The following is a 23,695-nucleotide window of genomic DNA, read 5'->3' on the forward strand; positions in this document are numbered from 1 at the left end:
ATATCACATGACCCATAAATTTTCCCACTAACTACAGAGTTAGGCAGATGAGTGTGTTACTCACCAATTAATTTACTCTGGCTACTGCTCATCTGAGAACAAAATAGTAAAACAGCACAGTTGCTTTCATACTTTTAGTGAGACCTTGAGGACTGCTGCTATGGTTACCAAACAAACAAACCTGCAGTATAAACTGCCCATATTATTTATATATTTTGGAAAATTTCTGGAGAATATACACAGCTCTCTGGTGCTCAGACAGTGGGATAGTACATCTGTTTCATTCAGACGGTTGGCTGCATGCTTTGCCTGATATTAATACCAGTGACAATTTAGTAACAACCACTGGCATGAGAAGTCTGACTTCTAGAAGAACAGATGGTGATGACTCTCTCAGGTTAATTTTAGGCTTCAGTAACTGTTCACTTAGTCAGCAGTGCTATAATAGAGGAGAGGAGAGGAAAAAGAAAAAATAAATGTGCAAATCCCCTACCTGTTTCCCATCTAGGGTATACAGCTTTTTGACCACTCCTGTCTCCAGTTTTATAGCTTCAGTGATATCAGTGAGAACTTGCTCAAACGAATGTGCAGTCTTCTTGTTCAAGAGCACACGAACTGCCTTTCGGGGCTTCACCCCACTGCGGATGATGGTCACCAGCTTGGGACGCACAAAATCCTTGTTCTCCCGTGCTTGCGCACTGTTGCTGCTGGCCAGAGACTGAGGTGCTTTCAGGTTGGCAGATGTCTTCACATTGACGGACCAGTTGGGATTGACATTCTTGGTATACTCCACCTTCTTGAAGAAGTTGTCAGATGAACAGACATAGCTTTCCCCTTTGGAAAATAATAAATAGAGGTTATTATGTAGCGTACCAACACATTGTTATTAGAGTGGTTAGAAAAGGGAGAGAACTTTGCACAATTAAAGTTTATGAAATTTTGTTTCCATTTTTCATTGAAATGTAATTTTCCTAAAAATCATCCAACCAGTTCTGATTATTACAAACATTTCTTAGGTGCTTGTTATTATAGTGTCATGGTAAAAGCAAGTAGTGTTTCCCCAAAACAAGGCATATAAACTAGCCACCCTTCCACATCGGCCAATAAATTACCCCTTAAAATAAACAGAAACTAGTGGATTACAATCCAGAGACCAAAGGCCAGATTCACAAAAGTATATAGGCACCTAAAGATGCTGATAGGCACTTTTATGAATCCCCCCTAGACGCCTAAGTGATTTGGGCACCTAACCCCCATTGAAAATCAGAAGAAGCCACTTCTGTGAATCCCACTAGGTGCCCATCTGCATTTTAAGTGCCTAAATCCCTTTGTGACTCTGGCTCTGATTGCCAAGAGGATACCAACATTGATAAAGATGCGTCTTGCATCAAATCTGAAAAATGGTGACAGTCTGCTTCTGAAGAATCTCTAGTGGAAGTAAATTCAAGGATCATTATGCTGATGAAACTAGCAAGCATAGCACACAGACTTTATTGTACTTTCAGCGATTCAATAGAAGAAATAAGACCGGGAGGTAACTGTTATTAAATGCTACACCTAATGCTATTTTCTGTACTACACAAATCCAAGCTCATGCTTAGTAGCCATGGGTGAAATGTTAGAAGGTCACATTTAAGTTTAATCCACAAAAGGTTGAACAAAAATATCAAAGTTTCAAACTTAGTTTCAGACTTTTTATTCCCAATCAAATATACGGAATCCTATCTATTTGGGGTTTTACATTATGCTCATCTCCATGGTAACTGAATACCTGGGGATTTGTAGAATTTTATTTTGGTGGAAATTTGAAGGATCCTTGGAATGTGTGGGATTTACTACTAGAGCACTGACTGTAAAATAGGCTCCCCATGGGAGTGGCAGAAGCTCAATTGCCTGAGTCATTTCAAAGACTAGGCTGGACAAAGCACTAGAGAATCCATTGCAAGAAACAATTCTGCAATGGCTGGAGTAAGTGATAAGACAATATAATAAGTCTTTCCCCATTTAATATGAATTTTAAAGACATTAGATGTATTGTGCAGGAATCCAGAGGATTTTATAGACCTGTGGGGTTTTGTTAGGATGATCTTGCTGGATTTTGGTGGAATTTTGCCATATTTTTATTTCAAACCTCTCATAACATTTTGACTTTAATTCGTTTGGACTAGATAGACTATCCTTTCAGGCCTGTACTCCCCATCACTGGATTGGTTGGGTTTTCTTGAATACTGTCTATGAAGAACTACAGAGACAGGACCCCCACAACAGTTCATCATGATACCTTTCCTTTGTGAAAAAGACACCGGGCCTGATTCTCCACTGCCTGAAACCTTGTGTCAACGTTACACCTGTGCAAAGTGGATGCCCAATGCTACCAAATCAAAATTCTCCACTCACTTTCACCAGGGGCAGTGTTTTGATTACAAAAGGTGGAAAGCTGCAAAGAATTAGGCCCATAGTGTCCTTACATTTGTCCCTCTCCACCTACATTACATTTCTGCTGGAGGCACAGAAAAGCTTCTTTCATATAACATATGGCAAGAACACTAAGAGCTTTATAATACATAGAAGCCTCTAACAGGCTTAGAACGAATGTGTGTTTAGTGTTTACATACATAGTACAGCTCCGTGTGATGGCACAATAAGAAAGTGATAGAAAAGATACATGATATAAATCTTATTCTGTTCATTTTGAATGTAAATGGCTTAAAATCCTTTTAGATTCTTAGCTCCATGGGGGCAGTGACCTTGTATTCAAATTGCCTATAAAGCAACAAGCACATGCAATATTTAATACAAAATAACAATATTATGATGCAAACTGAAGGAATGAGAAGACCACAATCTTGTTTGAACAGGAAGTGGGAAGTGATGACAAAATACCTCAGCCTGAACAAGGAGAGTCCTGTAGCACCTTAAAGACTAACAAATTTCTGCGGACATAAGCTTTCGTGGGCTGCAGCCCACTTCGTCAGATGCCAGAGTTGCAGCCCACGAAAGCTTATGCCTGCAGAAATGTGTTAGTCTTTAAGGTGCTATAGGACTCTCGTTGTTTTTGCTGTAACACGGCTACCCCTCTGGAACTTTTTACCTCAGCCTCGCTTGAGATACAGTGGAAGACAGACAAAAGACTTGGGATGATTATTTCATTTTTTTAAACAATGCAGTTTATCAAGTAAGGTGCCCCAGAGACTTACATTAAGGCTGCAATCTCATTGTGGTGTTCTGATGGAATACACAAACCACACAGACCTCTGTTCAATACAGTTGTGCTGTCACCAGCATCCCTCATCACAGACATTTCATCTATAGTTCAGGCTTCATAACTCCTTATATATCTTGCATTGGACTGAGCAGAAATATAAAGACATCACACAATGCTGAGCCATTATGAAGAATTCCTTGGGGATATTGATCATCTTTCAACAGCGCCTAATCCTTGGTCTTTCTGATTAATAAATGATAAGCTGCAGTTTATTTGTCTGTTTCAACTCAGCAGCAGCTGGTGTTCATGGGGGTGTCCGGCCTTTATCTAGCTGCATAGTGGTTCTGTGGCTGAAGCACTCCAAGTGCCCTTTGACTTATTCAGGTAAGACAACCCCCATTAGAACCCTAGGCCTTCCAAGGCTCATAATCACAACCATATACAACAGGGATGGGCAGAAGGCAGCCCATGGGCTGCAATTGGTCTGACAGATCATTTTATTTGACCTGCCACAACCCAGCTCAGGGCAGGCAATTCAGCAGCACCAAGGCCAGGAAAGGGGCAGGGAATCACCAGCCTGCCCATGGGCATCATGTGATGCTATGATGAGAGCCAGTGGGCTGGAGCAGAGAGCTGGACCCAGCCCCATACATGAGCTGCCACTACAGGGTGAAGAGGCGACAGGTTCTCCAAACCCCTACCCCGAGTTATGTCCCCAATGCAATCCCCCCTGCATTATCCTCTCCCAGATACAGTACCCAATTCTTCCCCTGCATCGCCTCCCCTAGGGGCAGGACCCAACTTCTCCCACCTCCAGTCACTGCCCTCCAGGAGCAAGACCCAACACACACCCCTGATGCATCACACTCCCAGCCTGCCAAAGGGTTTAGTGGTTTGGGATTCCTCTACTATCTTAAAGTTGCCCATCCCTGAAATATAATATTTACATTCTAGCGCAAGGCTGGATGGTGTTGTGTTTAATTACAGGCCTGGAGGAAATCAGAAGATCTGGGTTCTAGTCCCATTTCTGCCACAGGCCTCCTGTGTGACCTTCTGCAAGTCACTTAATTGATCTATGCCTCAGTTGCTCTATCTACCACACTAGGCTTAAATCATTAATGTTTGCATCATGCTTTGGCGTGCTTGAATAAAAGAGGTCATAGAATGGAAAAATATACATTTGCACTGTGTTCTTTATATACACAAGGCCTTAAACAGAACATTTTCATGAATAAGTTCCACATAAAAAAAAAAAAAAATTATCAGCGCTTCCTGTGCTGTTCGCTGGATTGTAACTGTTACATTTGCTCCAGGAGAAACCTTTGAAATGTCTCACTATGCTAGGTAGTTGTCTAGTATATTTATAGCACACTGGTGGAGTGAAGATAATATTCCTTTACTAGACCTTAATGCGGGATGTTTTGGGGCTAGATAGTCTAGTAGTTTCACACACTGGCCTTCCAAATTGTGCTGATGGTCACACGTGGAAAACACAGTTAGTTTTGCATTTTTAACGTAGCCCTTAGTGAACATTTTGTTCACATCATAAAGCCAGCCAACAATTTTCTTTGATTGGCAGTATGCTTTCAGGAGAAACCAACAACCAGAATAGAAGCAGAAGTGTTGCAGAGAATGACTGAGATGCAGTAGTAAGTCTGTATAAAAAATCATTCCCTCTCTTTCTTAAGCCACAAATTTAACTGGAATGTGAAAGGGAGGGATCTGCCTGTCTGTTTTTTAAATCCTGGCTTCAGTTTATGTTTGAGTTGCCAATTATTATTAAGTCCCGCACAGGGATAATTCCTTTTTAAAAGTCTTCTTTCCCCTTTGTCATGTGCCACTTGGTGGAATTTGTGCAGCAATCTATCAATCAGTTAAAATAGAGTTCTATTACTGGGGATTTATTATTTGATACAGAACAACAACAGACGTGTGACAGGGCAGCAGAAACAATGGGCAGGCATCTCAGGGAACATAAGGAGCCCTCCCAGCATGAAGAGGCAAGACCTCCAGAATGAAAGGGTTGTCAAGGAGAGACCAAATGAGCTTAATTTGTGCCAGGGCTGAGCCCCGGCACCTCTAGACTTGCTACATCAGTTATGAAAGTCAAAAAATTGCTTGAGTCCCAGCACCTCTTTCATTGCAAATTAAGCACTGGCGGTCTTCTTTCATGGGCAAGGGATATTTCTCCACGCACGCATCTCTTCTTGTTAAGCAGCTAATGAGAGATCAAGGCATAGGACTCCCCCAGTCATACAGAAACAGAACTGCAAAAACCACAGCGTGGTTTGGTGGGGGGTTCTCTCCCTCATTCCATTTGATAAACTGTGAGGAGCACAGAGCAGTCACTGAGATTCAAAAACAACAGCAGAGCTTCCTCCCGCCCCTCCCCCCGGCCTCACTCCTGCAAAGGCTTACACACGTGTTAAAGCTTAAGTCGTATGGAATTCGTAGATGAATACTCACGGGCACAAGTCTTTGCAGGATGGGGTCCTTGATCATTAAGTAACTGAAGGCATGGTCAGCAATGCAGCGAGAGCTCACATCCAGTAAGATATGATCTTGAGCAGCCATTTTGTTGCACTCGCAAATTGAATTCCAAATGGCAGCCCTCCCCCCTCCCCCAGCACCAGACAGAATAGTCACATTGACCTCTGCAACCTCCCCGCCTCAAAGAAAAATCTCACTGGCGCATTTTTATTTGGTTTTTTGCTGGGTTTTTTGTTTTAAATGTGCCATTATATAAGGCTTTCACTTTCATCACGCCAGATCACTACGGAATGTACATCCCTGGTGCCAAAGCGGCACAGGATTGCCGTCTCTCTCTCATGGCACCAGCCTAGTGCAAGCCCTGGCTATCCTTGTTATGATGCCAAAGTGCTGCAGGAGTGGATGCCCTCAGCATAATGCTGAACAGCTACAGTGTTGCATTACATCTATGATAGCATGGCACACAATCAGTCCAAGCATGCACTCCTTTTGCCATGACATGGACAAAGATTTGCTTTAAAGTTTCAAAGTCAAGCCTTAGTCATAATTACTGTGTTTTCCATTAGAAGCTACACTTTCTATCAAATTTATAACTCATTGTGGCTTTAAATTAAGCACAGATTTTTCATTGCATCTAAATTTTTAGAAAAAGGAACACTAGGCTTGAGGTGAGAGCTTTAAAATATAGAGTCTATCAGCTAAATTTTAAACTATTTTGGCAATCTCCCTTCAACAATAGCTAATGACGACAGGCGGTCACCTTTTAAAAAAAAATTGCTTCTCAGTTTGTACCAGCTAGTTTTGTGAGTCCAATAAATTCTGCTGCAAGATTTTCATGCACAAGTGGAGACGTTAGATTGAGCCATTTTGAAAATTTAGCTGCCAAGATTATTTCAATAAATAATCTCTTGTGGACTGAGGACAGCTCTTCTGGTTGTCAATTTTGGTACCACAGATCATACATTTTCTATTGCATTTGATGTTCACATTTCTTGGGGATTTATGACTTCAGTGGAAATTACACCTTGCTGGAGCCCCTTTGTATTATGTTGGATTGAGTCTTCAAATTCAACCACCTGGGCTTCATGCCATCTCGGGCACTGGGTGGGCTTTTCTGTTGCCCTGAAAACTTCTCCAGTGTCTTAGAATTCACCTGCAAAAGGCGCTGTTTTAAAAATGGAATTTTAGGATGATTTTTTTGTCTAGAATCTCCCACAAGAGTCTTTAGTCTTTAGTTTGGGAGTAAGAGGAGTTCACTAATCTTACTTGTAAAATAAGGCAATTACAGAACAGTAAAAATTATATGTTCCTATATTGCCTTTCACACCACAAGACCCCAAGGTGCTTTACCTCCCATATATACAAGAGGCCACTCACCAGACCAACTTTGGGATGGGACTCAACAGTCATTTTGTGCCAGCAACAGCGAAAAACAAATAATCCAGTTGAAACTGGAAAAGTCATTTTAGTTAGATAACTAAGTACCCATGCTGGGTTTCTTTCCCAGGACACCAGCCGTGTACACCAGTTCCAAAGGCACCCCTTCAATTAGTGCAATAAACTTGAAAGTATGACACTAAATAAACTGCACACACACCACATGTAATTTCAACACCCTGGAGTCCAGCATGCACTATGCTCTTTGTGAAACCTAACACAGATTCTCTGGAAGGGAGTCTCTCTTTTGATCACTTCAACGTCCTGGTCAGGCATTAGTAGGGGATCTTCCCAGGACGTTATGGACTGAAATGGTTTGGACATGTTTCCTAAAATCAGCTCATGCCCCAAGAATGTATCTGTAATGAAACCAGACCAGACCAGACCAGCAGAAATCCTATTCAGCCTCTTAAAATGTTTATGCTGGTGCATGCCTGATTTCAAATTGTTGTTCTGTGGTATAGGCCACTAATGGTAACCCTTTGGATGTTAGCTCAGGCAGCAGCAGAATGTCAGACATTATGTGCTAGCATTCAGTTTAGAACATAGGCATTCAAAAGTTATATTCCTGATACACGGGGCAACACTGCAAGTGTGCTAAGCCCAAAAGAGAAGGGAAGTTTTGCAGCAGCCACATGCTTAATTTCTCCAAAAAGTTGTTCCCTCTAATCCAAGCCAACCTACGATCTGCAGTTACTATCCTCCCCAGTTCTCATCATGTTTAACCTGTGCTAAGTTTTCAGCTGGTGAACATATTCAACTTCATCTCAAACCCTAGCCAAAGCCACCAGGGATCTTTTATACAAATAACCACATCTGCCCAGAACCAGCATGAAGCCTCGATGTAAGTATTAGGATAGATGAACTATCTGCAATCAAACAATGAAGCCTAATCCAGACCATAAACCATACCAGGGTAGACCTTTTTCCAATGGAAGAAGGCTTGGCAAAAATGAAGGCACTGGACAGGATATCAGGAGATCTGGATTCAGTCCCCAGCTCTGCCACAGACTTTCTGGGTGACCTTCGGCATGTCACAATCTCTCTCTGTCTCAGTTCACTATCTATATAATAATGGATCATAATATTCCCTTTCTCCCAATCGTTGTATATGTAGATTATAAACTCTTTGGGCAGGAACTGTCTCTTCCTATATGTTTGTACAGTGCCTAGCACAGTGGGGTGTCCCGTTTGGTTGGTGCCTCTAGGCACTGCTGCTATAATATATAGCATCAGCATAATGGGGATTAGACCACCTCAGGAGAAGTGGTTTTCAGAAGTCTTTTTCAGAATGAAACAAACCATACACAATCCCCACTGCACTGAGGCTAACTCAGCTTCTACCCAAATCCAGCCTCCCCCCACCCTTCCAAAGGGAAAAAAAGATTAATCAATGCCTGGTCTTGGGAACCAAGGAAATAGCATCTCACTTTAATGAGCCTGGTAGAAAATGGACGCTCATAACAGACTAAGGAAGCAACTTCTATTGTACAGTTATTGGAGGTAATCAGATTCTAGCAGGACTTTTGAAGACAATGTGAACTGGTCTCATAAGCTACAGAAAGGACTACAGATTAGTGTTGAAGTATTCAAAACCTTTCTTAATCAAGGTATTCCACTGCACTGCACAGAGTTGAATCTTGGTTGTACAATGAAATGTATGAAATGTAAGAAATCTGAAGTCAAAGGAGGTTCTATAAATACATTAGGAGCAAGAGAAAGACAAAGGAAACTGTAGGTCCACTATTTTGTGTGGAAGGAGAGCTAATAACTGATGATATCAAGAAGGTTGATGTGTTTAATGCCTATTTTTCTTATCTTCACTAAAAAGGTTAATTGTGACCAGATACTTAACACAATTAATATTAACAACAAAGGGGAAGGAAAATAAGTCATAATAGAGAAAGACCTGATTAAGAATATATAGATAACTTAGATGTATTAAATTTGCAGGACCTGATGAAATGGTACTTAATGAGCTAACAGAAGCAATTTCGGAATGATTAACTTCCAGAACTCATGGAAGACAGGTGCGGTCCCAGGGGACTGGAGAAGGGCAAACACAGAACCTACCTTTAAAAAGGGGAACAAAGAGGTCCAGGAAATTATAAACCAAAGAACCTAACTTTAACACCTGGAACAATAGTGGAACAAAATTATTAATCAGTCTGTAAGCACCTAGGGGATAATAGACTAATAAGCATTAGCCAATATAGATTTGTCAAGAAGAAATCATGCAAGACCAACCTAATTTCCTTCTTTGACAGATTTACTGGCCTAGTGGATGGGGAGGAAATAGTAGATGTGATATATCTTTATTTTAATAAGGATTTTGACACAGTCCTACATGACATTCTCATAAACAAACTAAGGAAATGTGGTTTACAGGATACTACTATAAGGTGGGTACATAACTGGTTGAAAGCCCTTACTCAAAGGGTAGTTATACATGGTTTGCGTGAGACTGAGAGGGTGTATCTAGTGGAGTCTTCCATGGTCAGTCCTGGGTCTGGTACTGTTCAACATTTTCATTAATGACTTGGATAATGGAGAGTAAGCTTGTAAAATTGGCAAATGACTCCACACTGGGATGGGTTGTAAGCACTATGGAGGACAGGATTAGAATTCAAAATGACCTTGACAAATTGGAGAAATGTTCTGAAATCCACAAGGTTCAATAAAGACAAGTGCGAAGTACTATACTCATGAAAGAAAAATCAAATAGAAAATGGAGAATAACTAGGTAGGCAGTAATACTGCAGAAATGGACCTGGGGGTTTTAGTGAACCACAAACTGGACATGAGCCAATAATGTGATGCAGTTGTAATATCATTTTGGGCAGATGTGGTATCATTTTGGGCATATTAACAAAAGCGTCATAACTGTCCCGGTCTACTCAGGACTGGTGAGGCCTCAGCTGGAGCACCACATTTTAAGAAAGATGTAGTCAAATTGGAAAGATTTCAGAGGAGAGCAACAAAAATGATAACCTGACCCAGGATGAAAGGTTAAAAAACTAGGCATGCTGAGTCTTGAGAAAAGAAGACTGAGGGGGGACCTAATAACAGTATTCAAATATGTTAAGGGCTGTTTTAAAGAGGGTTGTGATCAATTGTTCTGCATGTCCACGGAAGGTAGGAGAAGAAGTAATTGATTTAATCTGGAGCCAGGGAGATTTAGGTTAGATTTTAGGAAAAACTTTCCAACTACAATGATAGTTATGCACTGGAACAGACTTTCATGGGAGGCTGTGGAAACCCCGTCTTTGAGAGTTTTAAGAACAGGTTAGGCAAACACCTGTCAAGGATGGTCTAGGTATAGCTGGTCCTGCTTCAGTGCAGGGGACTGGAATAGGTGACATCTCAAGGACTCTTCCAGCCCTACATTTCTATGATTTGAAGAGGAGGTGACATGGTCAGAGTAGCAGGAGGGACTTTAACAGCTCCATTTCGGACAGACTGGAGATAAATATATTAATTTATATTATAAGAATATTATAAGAATGGCTGTGTTACTTTCAATACCACCGACACTGGTGTGATCACTGCTGGAATACTGTCTACAGCTCTAGTGTCCACAATTCAAAAATGTTGCTGATAAATTGGAGAGGGTTCAGAAAAGAGCCACAAAAATAATTAAATGAGTAGAAGACGTCTTATACATAGGCTTGGAAGGATTAATTTTTATCAGTAAATACTGATTTCACCGTACACACAAACCAACTAAAACTATTTCTGTTGATAATAATCAAAATCTACAGATATACACAGTAAGAAAAATTCTGGTTGAGAACTTATTAGAGTTTGATTTGTAAATTTTGATATTTGTATTTTAATGGTTATAAAAGCTTTAACTTTTTGAATCTCAGTGTCTAAAACTAAATAATTGTCTGATCCCCATCATTTCCCACACTGTGAAATTTTAAATCAGTTAAAAAAAAAATCAGGAAAAAAATGCTTTACAATGCTTAAAAATTTTGCGCAGCTGTAAAAATGTAGATTGATAAAAAAAAAGAGAAAAAAATGGTTAAAAATAAACATTAATATTATCCATCAAAATTATAAAACAAAACAAAAAACAAAAAACCCCACTTAATTCTGCCAAGCCTTCTCGCAGTGATAGACACAAGGACCTCAATCAATTTACCTTAACAAAGAGAAGGTTAAGGGGTGTTTTGATTGCAGTCTATAAGTATCTACATGGGGAACAAATATTTGTTAAAGAGCTCTTCAATCCAGCACACAAAAGTATTACACAATCCAGGGGCTGGAAGCTGAAGCTAGACTAATTCAGAGTGGAAATATTGTGTACATTTTTAACAGTGAGAGTAATTAAACACTGGAATAATTTACCAAAGGTTGTGGTGGATTCACCATCAATGGCAATTTTAAAATTAAGGTTGGATGTTTTTCTAAAATTTATGGCTCTAGGGATTATTTTGGGGAAATTTTATGCCCTGTGTTATACCGAAGGTCAGACTGGATGATCACAATAGCACCTTCTGGCCTTGGGATCTATGAACCAAAACAATATTGACTTCTGAGTCTATCAGAAGCCCGGAAGAAATATTTAGTGGGATTCAACACTACAATTGCTTCCAAGTTCCACTTACTTCTAATATGTCTAATCTTCTTTCTGTTTATCAGATGTCATAAAACCAGGATTGCGCCCAGATTTTGGTTAGTTCAACATTGCTTAATGTGACCCTGCATCCTAGCAAGAATGTATTTACGATACCACCATGTTACAAAACAGCATTCCATGATGTTGATGTTATAATCAAAAATGCAGAATGTAACACTCAATACTAATTTCAGTTATTTAATGTTTATGACAAAAGCAAAGGTGGAGATCAGTCTCTCTTTGGTGACTACCTTTTCAGGTTCTAGTTGCTGTATTGAAGGTTAGACTTTAGACAGTGACTGTAATTATGCTTTTATTACACTCTAATTATTCCTTTTGATACATGTAGTTACTATTAATATACAGGTTAGTTATATAATTGAAATTATTTTTATCCCTTTACTGACATTTTTTATTTTTTCCTGCATGTACTAGCACACAATTTTATAAGCAGGAAGTTAACTGCATGGGTTACGTGAAAAATTATAGTCCAGTTGTAGTGTAACTACAGTCACTGCAATATAAATTATAACCCATTAATGTCTCTTTCTGGTTGGTATTCTGCAAGCAGGCCATCCATAGTGATATGGAAACATTGTTATAATGAAGCAGTTGGTAAAGGCATTGGGCTATTAACTTTACATTTTCATTCATTGGAGTGGGGATTTCTTTGTTTTCATTCCATTCAGATACATGTGTACATTGGCTGAGGTTCTGTAGTGTGAGTCTGCCAACCACATTTTAAATAAGTACTTGCTTTTTAAATTCACTTCAGCAGCTAAATCTTTTTTATTGCCATTTTGGTGTGACACCAAAGCCAAATTGTCATCACCCCCTGCTGTAACCTAAGCACTTAAACAAATGCTTTTCTAGGAGCTGGGTAACATTCCTGCTTGTAGCACAGTGAAGCCAGTGCAAAATGATGTTCAAAAATAAAAAGGCAGGAATATTTGCTTCTACTCCACTGCAAAAACAGGACAAGTAGGAGAATAACCAATGGAACAGAAAATGTGATTTTTATGAAGCTATTGCTGAAAATATAAGAGTTACAATAAACAATGAAACCTAGAAAAATGTGGCTGGCACTATACCTTTGGGAACTGTTTTGGACTTACCGGAAGACTGACACTAAATATATTACATAATCCTTAGATTAAAAAAAACCTTACACCTCCATCTGTTTGAAACCTGTTCTTAATCTAATTGTAGTAGTAAAGTTGTACTATTCTGACATCTCTGTACCTTTGCTAGTGAAGCTCTCAGAGTAATACTACTTAGCACAGTACTTACTCCAATACTTTTTCATCCATAGAACACAAAGTATCCATATTTCCATTCTACAAATGAGAAAATTCAGGCGCAGGGTTGGGGTGTTGAGCCTTCCTCAGGGTCACACAATGAATCACGGCAAAGCTCAGCACAGAGCCAACCTCCTCCTAATGTGCAGTCCAATGTCTTATTCACTAAACATGCTGTTTCCTAACGAAAGGAAGGGGCCTTGTGACTTTCCAATGGTCTCATCAAATGAGCCAGGTCTGTTTGCATGAAAATGCCAGCCAACATGCTTCCTAACACTATCAAAGTAACATCAACTCTGTGAATTTAGAGAAGAAAAAACCAAGTGTCTGAATTTCTAATTGAGAGAGAACACAAGAATTACTGTGGGCGGCTTCTTTACTCATTACATACAATTATATCAACTGCAGACAGATACACCATGGCATTGCTCCTGGGAACAAAATGAAGCTGTGACCATGTCGTCATGATATCATTTCCTGTCCTGACTTCAGATGGCTTTATCTCCAGAGAGTGACATCATTCGAGATGGCAGCCCATTGGATCAGAGGTAACTCACAGGTCCAAAATCACGCCGGTAAAGGGAGAGCAAACTGAACCAGCTGCCCAAGTTCTGAGCTGACCAGATTTCATCCTGAATCTCAGTTTTAGAAACAGTTTGGAACAGTCTGCAACTGTGGCAATTCCACAGATAACCTACACACAGACTGGCACCAAGCCATACCACTGACCGCTGAAATAGCTTTACTAGCGAAGCACATATTCAACACGGAGACATGCCCCTCCAGGCAACTGCGCACCTCCCTCCCCTCACAAGTACATGCTCCGACCGACACACACACAGCGCACATCCCTCCCATCGCACAGACACACCCTGACAGACACACAGTGCACCCTGCCCCACCGCACAGACACCCCCTACACACAGACAACTGCGCACATTCCCCTCAACGCAGAGATGCACCCTTACACACATTGTGCACATCCCCCCACTGCACAGACAAGCCACTACAGACATGGACCCCCGACACAGACACACAGCTCACGTCCCCCCTGCACAGACACACTGCACACATCCCCCCTCACACACACACACCCCTACAGGCACACCTCCCCCCATGCCGACATGCCCCCTGTAAACACCCCACACACATCCCCCCACACAGACACGCCCCTATAGACACGCCCCACACATCCCCCCCATGCAGACATGCCTCTGTAGACACGCCCCACACATCCCCCCATGCAGACACGCCCCACACACACCCCCCACGCAGACACGCCCCACACATCCCCCCCACGCAGACATGCCTCTGTAGACACGCCCCACACATCCCCCCCACGCAGACACGCCCCACACATCCCCCCCATGCAGACACGCCCCTATAGACACCCCGTGCACATGCCCCCCCATGCAGACACGCCTCACACATCCCCCTACACAGACATGGCCCTATAGACACCCCGTGCACATCCCCCCCCCCACGCAGACACACCCCTGCACATAGACACGCCTCACACATCCCCCCCAGGCAGACACGCCCTTACAGACATGCCACACACTTCCCTCCATGCAGACACGCCCCTACAGACACGCATCTCCCTGCACACATCTTAACTGAATCATCCCTCCACAGACCAGATATATACTCCACACCTCTCAAGCAGACAGGCATGTACAACCACTTCAGACAGACACACATGCTTTCTATCAATTTGCCTCCCCTTTGTACTTGTATTTTGTATTTTATTCTTTTAGGGCAATAAAACTCCCTACAGTCACCTACCCAAAGCTCTGGGTGGGCATTCAGTAAACATACAATACAGCTGACATTACAGTATCATCCACTGGATGCCAAAGAAATGTCACCTTAGAGTCACATCTGAATGATGCAGTATAATCTCCCCTCCCTATCCCCTCCTCACTGCACCATAAAGCGATCGCCCGTATCATGCTAATTACCTTCTTCCAGTTCATCCATGCTCCCAATCTTTCTGGTCCCATCGATGGTGTAGATGTAGCGAACTCCCTGAGGCAGGTTGATGTTATCAGACAGAGACCGGGTCAGGTCAGCCAGCAAAGCATCAAAGCTTCGGAAGCGGTCAGAGGAGACGGCATACACAATCCCCTTGAAGTAGCGGTCTCCATTGCGATAGAAACGCACCTTCTTTGCTTTCTTCTCATTACTCAGCGCCTGTAAGGTCCTGGTTCGGTAGAAGCTACAGTGAGCACTGTGAGTGGGACTAGGCAACCCATTCATACGTGAGCCTCGCATGTTTCTGGACGTCTTATCTCTTTCGTCAAAGTGTCCAAAATCAAGTTCCATAGTTTGGTGAACCCTAAAGATGTGAAGCTGAGCAGAGAGGAATGGGGAGGAAGGAATGCAAATGAAATATTAGACTGATCAGGCCCAAATCCAGACAGAAATTACGTACACATGAGATCTTGGCTTTTCTTTGAATGAACTGAAATAGTTTATTTTCAAAGTGACCTTTGTCCTGCCTATCCCTGCTCTAGATTCATATCGATTCTGGGCTGAAAGAGCATTTTTGCATTTTTGGAAATGATCCAACCATCGCGGGACGGAAAGGTATTTTTAAATAGCAGCATATTTAAGTTCCCTGCAGTTTTGAAGTGTAGTAAATTGAGACCTTGGGCTGAAGAAATGCATGAAAATTACAAACAAAAAGCAAAAATCCATCACACCCAAAAAATAAAGGCTAGTAATTAATTAAATCCCCTGAGCTTTGGGAGACTTTCCCTGGCAGCAGAGAACAAGCGGTTGGTTCCCAGTGAGTTAGGTTTCAATCTGTAGATCTGCAGAATGTTTAAAATTAGAATAAACTATTTATGAAAGAAAGGTCACATGGGAATAGCCAGTTTCTTTGTGACAGTCTGTTCAATAAAGACTAGCAATCAGATACTAAACTCCCCCACTCAGCAGCCCCCTTCCAGCCCATCAATCAATTCCTGAGACCATCCTACATTTCCAAGAAGAAATGACTGAAATTTTTTCATTGAAATGAGGGCTCAGTAAGCAATTGTCAATTCACAAGTCCTTCCTGGCTTTGTTTCTGGGGCCGTTTAATCAGGAAGAAAAAAAATTGGGTCTTTTTGTTTGTTGTTTTACTCCCCCTACCCTTAGGGAAATGATTTAATTGTGGAAACTGTCCCTGTCGAAGTATTCACATCACAGCACTGCAAGCACACCTTTCATTGTTCTGAGCTGTAGTGTATTACAGAGGGAAAGAGAGAGAGGCAGTTTTATGGGCAAAATACGGAGATGGTGCTGAATTGAAAATCAAACCCAATTACCAGTGGTTTTTGTGTTCTCTTTAAACTGAACTTAGTACCAAAAGAACAGCCCCAATCCTATAAAATGGGAAACCTTGCAAAAGCTGTCACTCTGGGTAAAACTATTAATATGCAACTCACATATGTTAGCAATGTGTTCATACAAGATAGAAATGGGATTAAAATCCAATGGCTCTGTAATCAGGTACAAACCCTAGGAAAAGCTGTTGCTATCATTCCCCCACCCATCAGATTTTCTGGAACCAGTCCCTTTTCCAGTATTTTTCAATGTCACCATGACCTGTATAAGATCTCATTATTATCTTTGACATGTAGCAAAGCAGTAGTGGGTTACACAGACTCCAGTTTTTACATAAACACTGAGTTGCATATATTTTTTCCAGCAGTAAAAATTGTGATATATGTATTTTAATGTCATGCATAAAACAATGAAATATGCAAGCAACTTTAAACATGAATCAGAGGTTTTAAGGTTTTTTGGAAACTGCAGATGCTATAATGTACAAAAAGAAAGGATTCTCTTTTCCCTTTGTATGTGACATCTGTTACTTTCTGCATGGAAATCACTCTAAAGCTCTACTCACCGGTTTTCAGCTCGTAGGGTGGAGATGCTGAGAGAAAGAAAACCAGTCTCACTCTGCCTTTGTTGTCTGAGCTCCAAGCAAGAAATTCCTGCCAGGGTGGATAAGACTTCTCCTAGGTCCTAGTGCCTTGTTCACCCCTTTAATGGTAGCGTTGCCTCAGTGGTTTTCACCCTGATGATCAATGATCAGTTTAAAGTCTTATCTTTATTTTAAACTAAAAGAATAGATTCATTCCAGTTCTGATTACATTAATTGTGGGATAAAATAAAAAAGTGAATGAGACAAATCTTGAAGTCATTGCCTTCTGCTTTTTTAGGCAAAACTCCCATTGACTTCACATGATCTAATAATCTGGAAAGCACTAATCTTCTAATCATCTGGCCCCAATTTGGAAAAAAAATGCCATTATGCTTATGCAGCAGCATTATAGTGTTTTAGCTGCAGTGGGGTAATGGCTGCAATCCTATAATGTACCTCAAGTTTTGACTTGTATGTCAAAAAAGGGAAGAAAAGAAAGCAAGAGTTGACAATAGGCAGAGGGGCCTGATTCTTCTCTAATGTTTTTAGAGTAGTTCACCCTGATTTACACCAGTGTAAGTGAAAAGAGAATCGTGCTCAATGGATCTGCATCTTTTTTGCCCCATATAAAATGTATCTGTGTTACAGAACATCCACAACTATGCTACATTTGTATGTGTATATAGGATACAAACCCTTATGTTGAGTACCAGGCATAAGATGACCAGTAACGAACAGGAATTAGGAGAGAACTTCTCTATAGGTAAACTTTTCCATAACTCTTCACTGTGGGGTTTATTGCACCTTTTGCTAAACTATCTCACTCTTAGGGATGGGATACTGGACTACGTGAATCACTGTTCTAAGCCATCTGAGCCATCTGCATCTGACAAAGTAGGTTGCAGCCCACAAAAGTTTATGCCCGCAGAAATTTCTTAGTCTTTAAGGTGCTACAGGACTCTCATTGTTTTTGTTCTGAGCCATGTGGCAGTTCTTACGGATAATCTAAGTGAATAGTTAAAATGTGGGTAGCTACGTGTAAAATTATAATATGTATTTCCAGAGAGAGATTTTTAGAAATTTCCTTCTAGTATCTCTGTTTCACTGAATCATATGTTCAGATGAGTTCTGAGATTTTGCTGATAGTTGATCTGATTAATCTTAAACTTAATAAAATTTACCTTGCAAGCATTTTGAATGGTGAGCTGTATTTCCTGTATCCTAACCAACATTACTGGTTTGTTAATGTCTGGGCCAAATCCAAAATCATGAGTTCAAATTCCCTTAAATGACAGAAAGTTATAGGCTCGAGTCATTTGATCCAAATCACCCCAACAGATTTGGTCCTAGGTAAATCCAAAACTAGAAAAGAACTATTTTCTGATTCCAATGCAGCAGAAACTTCACAACAACAGCCATACACTTTGGATCAATGCCATTTTAGGCCAGAAGAACCAAGAGCCATTACAATCCACTAGCTGGACTGAGGAAAGACTTTGGAGACCTCAGTCAGGTATTTACATCACAAAAACACCATGATAATTCACACCCTTGCTGGTGGCAGGCTCAGCATGTTCCAGGCCCTGGAAAAAAACAAACAAACAATCTTCTCACCCCTGGAGAGGTCTCTTCAAATCAAGGCAGTGCTACCTGTGCTGTGCCTGTTCTGGAGAGAAATACTGGCTTCAGTTTCCAGCCCTTCTGGCACATCCTACTGGTATCACATTCACATAAAAGCTATTTTTATAGAAAAAATAAACTGCACACAGATAAAGTTTCTTTGGTCAATATTTTTTTCCAGTTGCATCTGCCCAGAGAGGGAACAGGCGGTGCTTAGACAAATAGCCTACAAGGTTTGCTTGTTTGTTTTACTATACCTTCTGTAAACTACACTCCTGTAGCCAATGATAAAAGGTTATTCCCTAATATAAATTTGGCTGTCATTTGACATGGTATCTATCCCCTATGCCTCCTACAGCAACATCACACAGTAGGGACCAGTTTTAATTTTCCTTCAGAAATGGAAACAAACCAATAACATGAATGGTTTTACAGAATCAGATTCCTGGCCCCTTTTTTACAGGGAGGCGCCAGTATCTAGGATTAAGCATTAGTATGGAAAGCAGGAGTTCCTGGATTCTAATCCTGGCCCTGCTACTGGTTTATTGTGTGGATTTAAGCAAGTTGCCATGTGTGAACTTGTGCCCTGGAAGGATGTTGAGCTACGCTGCAGTCAAAGTCTGTTTGATTCTGACAAATCCTTGGCGAGGTTGCAGTGAGCCTCCCTCATTGTATGTTTAGCTAGATCACTGGCAAGGAATGGTGGAGATGAGGTCACAGCTTCATTCTCATAGTCTCCTTTCAGGAAACTAGTGCACATGGGGACAAGTAGGAAAGAGCAGGCCCCGTGCTTCCCAGTTGGCCCCTGTACAAGGATGCAAGAGGAGGGTGAAATTTCTTGAGGCTTCCCCTCCCCTGCTTCTTCCCCAGCCTGATCTAGCCATAGCCCAGCCCAGCCTCTATGCTGCAGTTTACCCACCTATAAAATGGGTAAACTACAAAATCTAATAAATGTCTTACCTCTACATCACAGGGCTGTTGTGAGGACAAATTAATTAATGCCTGTAAGAGTGCTCTGAGGGCAGGAATCATTATATAAGTGTTAGGTATTTTCATTGAAACATGAGGTAGAAGATGTGAAAAATAAAGGCTAGAAAAACAGAATAAGATATACTTGAGAGCTATGATACAAAAAAGATAATAAACCAATGATTCCAAATGGCCCACTGCCTATAAGGCACTCAGATATGATGGTGGTGGGCCAGCACAAAGCCCAAAGACAGAGAGAGATAACCCAGCCAGCCAACCGACTCATAATGCCTCTCTCGGTGTACTGGTCTTGATTTAAATGAGGCTACACATGGACTTTTGTGAGGGAGCGGAAAGGGGTCTAGAATGGCTTCAGCGGATTATAGCTTTATGCACATATGAAACAACACACACTGTACTGAAAAGATGAAGTACAATAAAATGCACACACCTGCGTGGGACTCCATTACAAGCTTTAGATGCAATATGCATTTCCCTTTACAAAATGGTAAAAAATTAATCAGAACCAGTATTCACTCCAGCATGATACCATGCACTTGTCACTGACTGAGAGATACAATTTCTCTAGCTGATTATAGCAACACTCATCCCACATGATCTCTTCAATGATTCTATGGATACCTAAGGCACTTTCTGGCTATTTGCTCTTCTTTCATCCAGCCACCATTGGAGAAACAAAATATCTCCATAGCCACAGTGTCAGTGATGATGAAGTGTCTTTGGGCAAAATTATTTTGTCAGTTACATTGACATAAATCCAGAGTAAACTCAATGAGCCCAATGGAATTATTCTGGATTTACTCCAGTGCAAATGAGAGCAGGATCCGGCCACAGAGACATCACTGAGCAACCCAAATATGGCAGAGCAGTGACAGCCATTTCTAGGAATATTTTGATGTGTCTGCCAGTCTGATTTGGATCTTGCTTATAGTGGTTGCACACTGGTACAATTCCATTGGCTTTGATGGCATTACTACTGATTAATACCAGTTTCTGTTAGAAGAGAATCAAGCCCTATGGCTGCATCAGCTAAATCACTTTAGACAGGGTAAGTGATTGAGAAACTGGGAATACATCTGCTTTCTTCTTATCAATAAATTCATTTAGGTAAAAAAAGAAGGTTAAATTTAGCTCCTCAGATTCAATTACCTGTTCTAAATTAGGTGAATTGTCTTTACCCCAAGCAGCAAACATTGGATCTTTTTGCTGTGTAATTAAATCTGGCTAGAGATGCTGCTTTTGTCCCCAGTGAAATTTTTTATTGCATTTTGGGGTGATTGTGATGCTTTTGAAACTGAGGGAAAGATCTGCAGGTGGGAGGCATACTGTGATTTGCTGCTGTGCAAGCTTCCCACATAGGCACAATGCACCAATACCAATGCACCTAAACCCCCTGATTTGCAATACTACCAGCTATTCCAATCCAAGGTCCCCACTCAGCTCCACCAGAGTGCTTGAACCCTGAAATGCAGCATCCTTGCTATTTCAAAGAACTTCCTCAGAACATGATGCATTTTACCATCAGTATCTGATTGAAACTGACCATTAGCTGAGGATTGTCTGCTCTAGATGAGGATTCTAGACAAACTTTTGATAGTGTAATTAAAACCTTCACTGCTAATTTGTTTTTGGAGGAAGCCTTGGGTTGATATTTTCAAAGAAATCCAGTGTGCTTTGACACATTTTCCATTGATTTTATTTTTAAATCCCTGTTACTTCTTCGAAAATATCATCCTTTACCTCGTTTCAAAACATTTTTTTAATGAGAACACCTCGGCCAAGTCTTTCAAAAGTAACTAGTGATTTTGATTGCCTCTATTGTTTTGGAGCCCAGGGGGTGGGGGATGATTTTCCGAGGGTGGGGGTAAGCAGTTTATGAGAATCAAGTCTCTAATGTGTCTCCAGTTAGGTACTAGTCACTTTTGAAAGTCTTGGTCCTATAGCAAAAGCCATTAACATGGTTCTTCAAAGGAATGGCTTGTACCTCAAGGAACTATTTTTATAAGGGCTAGAGAGTAAAGCCGTTCTGCACACAATCCACTGAGCTAATAACTGATTTGGAATTGGCAGCCTTTCACAACATAACGTGTCCCCTTTTGAGATTTATTTTCTAGGGACTATACACACCTTAATGTCTTTTAAACATCTGTGTCACAGAGCCACGGATTCCTGCCTGCTTCAGAAGGAATGGTTAAGGGATATCTCCACAGCATTGCTTCACCCCTTCTCCAACCCCTGCAAAACCTCCTCTGTGGAGACTGTTCAAGCCTTGAGATCTGTGGGTTGGGACACTCTTTGAAGCGTGGATCACCATAAACATAAGGGACTTCCTCTTGCATACTCTGATGGGGGTAGCATCAAGTAGAGGAAGCCACGACAGTTCAGCTCAGTTGGAACCATTTTATCGTGGAGGCTGGGGAGGGCCAGGTATAACGCTTCTGCACAGATGGTCTCGACCTTTGGCAGCTCCCCAGAGATCTGCTTGTGTCTTGAGAGATGATCACGGTATCCATATGCTGAATTCGCACAGCGGCTGGGGGGGAAGGAGGTAAACCTCGCCGTCCTGTGGTAAAACAATGGGAAAAACACCATGAGCGCAAATTCTCTTTGTTTCCAGGTCACCTACACTAGCTTAACTAACGCAGGAGACAATATAGCCCATAGCGATTTCCTTAATGAGTGGTGAAAGACTGGATCGTCACCGCATCACAGCCAATTGTGAGTGAAGCGTTAAAATAAACAATATCAACCAACAAGAAGAATGCCTCTCACACTAGACTGTGCTTCGGCCCTTGCCTCGATTGCAGACAACAAATCCCCCATGACGAACAAATCCTTCAATTCCCTCCCAGCTGAAAACAAGTTCCCTGCAGGGTGAACCCCCCCCAGCCCCCAACTTTGAAATGGTAGAGCTTGCACCAGGCCCTGCCTGTTGCCAAACCCAGGAGGGGCATTGCAGCCTGGTTACACAGCAAAGTTAGTGGTAGCTAAGAACACTGCATTTCACTTCCAAATCCTGAAAGCTCGCAGAATCCTATGGAAATCACTGCATGCATCACCCTGCAGGAATTGTCAGTATGTTTTTAGCTGACCTTACTGTATGAGATATATGATCAGGCAAGGTCTTACTGGATGGCTATCCAGAATACCCACTTTCCAGGATAGCCAGATGTTCCTCCTATGAGGTTGCCTATTGACTGCATTGTACAGTGTTTAGAAAGCTCTTTGAGCGCCATGAAAAAGCCTCTCCTAAAGTACGGTATAATTTGAAATTATCAGCTGAATACATGACTACCAGACTCTCACAAAACTCCTGCAGAATGTAATATGGATTTAAAGGATTCTTTCCTGAAGAAATATTAAATAAAAGAAAGGAAAATCCCATCAAAGCCATCAGAAGGGATCATGTCACACACAGGTTTGAAATGCAAGATGTATCCCCATCTAATATAGATCCTCTCTGTCATTTAACTAACATCAGTCACCATTTTGTAATACTGGTAATGCACTGTGTATGAAGAGGCTTGAACAACCTTTCTTATAACTAAGAGATCATGACAATAGGTTATTACAGAAATGCATTTATTGTTACAAGAGATATGTCTCTAGTAAATACACATCCTTATATCCATGTAATCACAGAAAGGGTCCAACAAGGGTTGCTTTGTCAGTCACATTAATTATTCCAGGGAAAATATCTTCTACAGAACAGAAATCAAGAGCTTACAAATGAAAATGAAATATTGGCAGGTTCTTCAGTTTATCCAGCTCATTGCTAAAACTGGAACAAAAAGAAAAAGCCCCTTTTACTATTCCAGACAAATAATGGTACGTTACAGCATGCCAGCATATAGTCTATTACTTTAGTCATTGTTGCATGGCGTGCTTCTATCACTGTTTCTATATGTTTGCAGTAGAGAAGGGTTTGAACCAAAACCTTCAATCCAAACCCCACCTGTACTTTGAGAGTCTTCCAAATTTGGCTTCTGTTCTGAATTTTTAGGTTCAGGTTCACATCCTTTATTATTATTCACAGTAGTGGTATTACATTAGGACCAAGACTCCAACCCAGACTGAGGCTCCATTATGCCAGGCTCTGTTCAGATATATAGTAA

The 23,695-nt window shown here is 41.2% G+C and overlaps 1 protein-coding gene across 1 annotated transcript in view; it reads right to left on the bottom strand.

Annotated features, from left to right (window-relative positions):
- DCX (doublecortin) overlaps nucleotides 1-17,041 on the bottom strand; it is a 90,489-nt gene extending 73,448 nt beyond the window's left edge. The window contains exons 1-3 of the mRNA XM_067549676.1: nucleotides 16,953-17,041; nucleotides 15,016-15,406; nucleotides 494-834 (exon numbers count right to left, since the gene is read on the bottom strand). Of these exons, the coding sequence (XP_067405777.1) occupies nucleotides 494-834; nucleotides 15,016-15,379 (705 nt within the window). The 5' untranslated portion in view covers nucleotides 15,380-15,406; nucleotides 16,953-17,041. The remainder of the gene's footprint in view (nucleotides 1-493; nucleotides 835-15,015; nucleotides 15,407-16,952) is intronic.
- Nucleotides 17,042-23,695: the final 6,654 nt, after the last annotated feature.

The sequence above is a fragment of the Emydura macquarii genome, unplaced genomic scaffold (assembly GCF_026122565.2).
Source record: "Emydura macquarii macquarii isolate MOO-44397 ecotype Brisbane River unplaced genomic scaffold, CSIRO-AGI_Emac_v2 contig_1253, whole genome shotgun sequence".
Classification (NCBI taxonomy): Eukaryota; Metazoa; Chordata; order Testudines; family Chelidae; genus Emydura; species Emydura macquarii.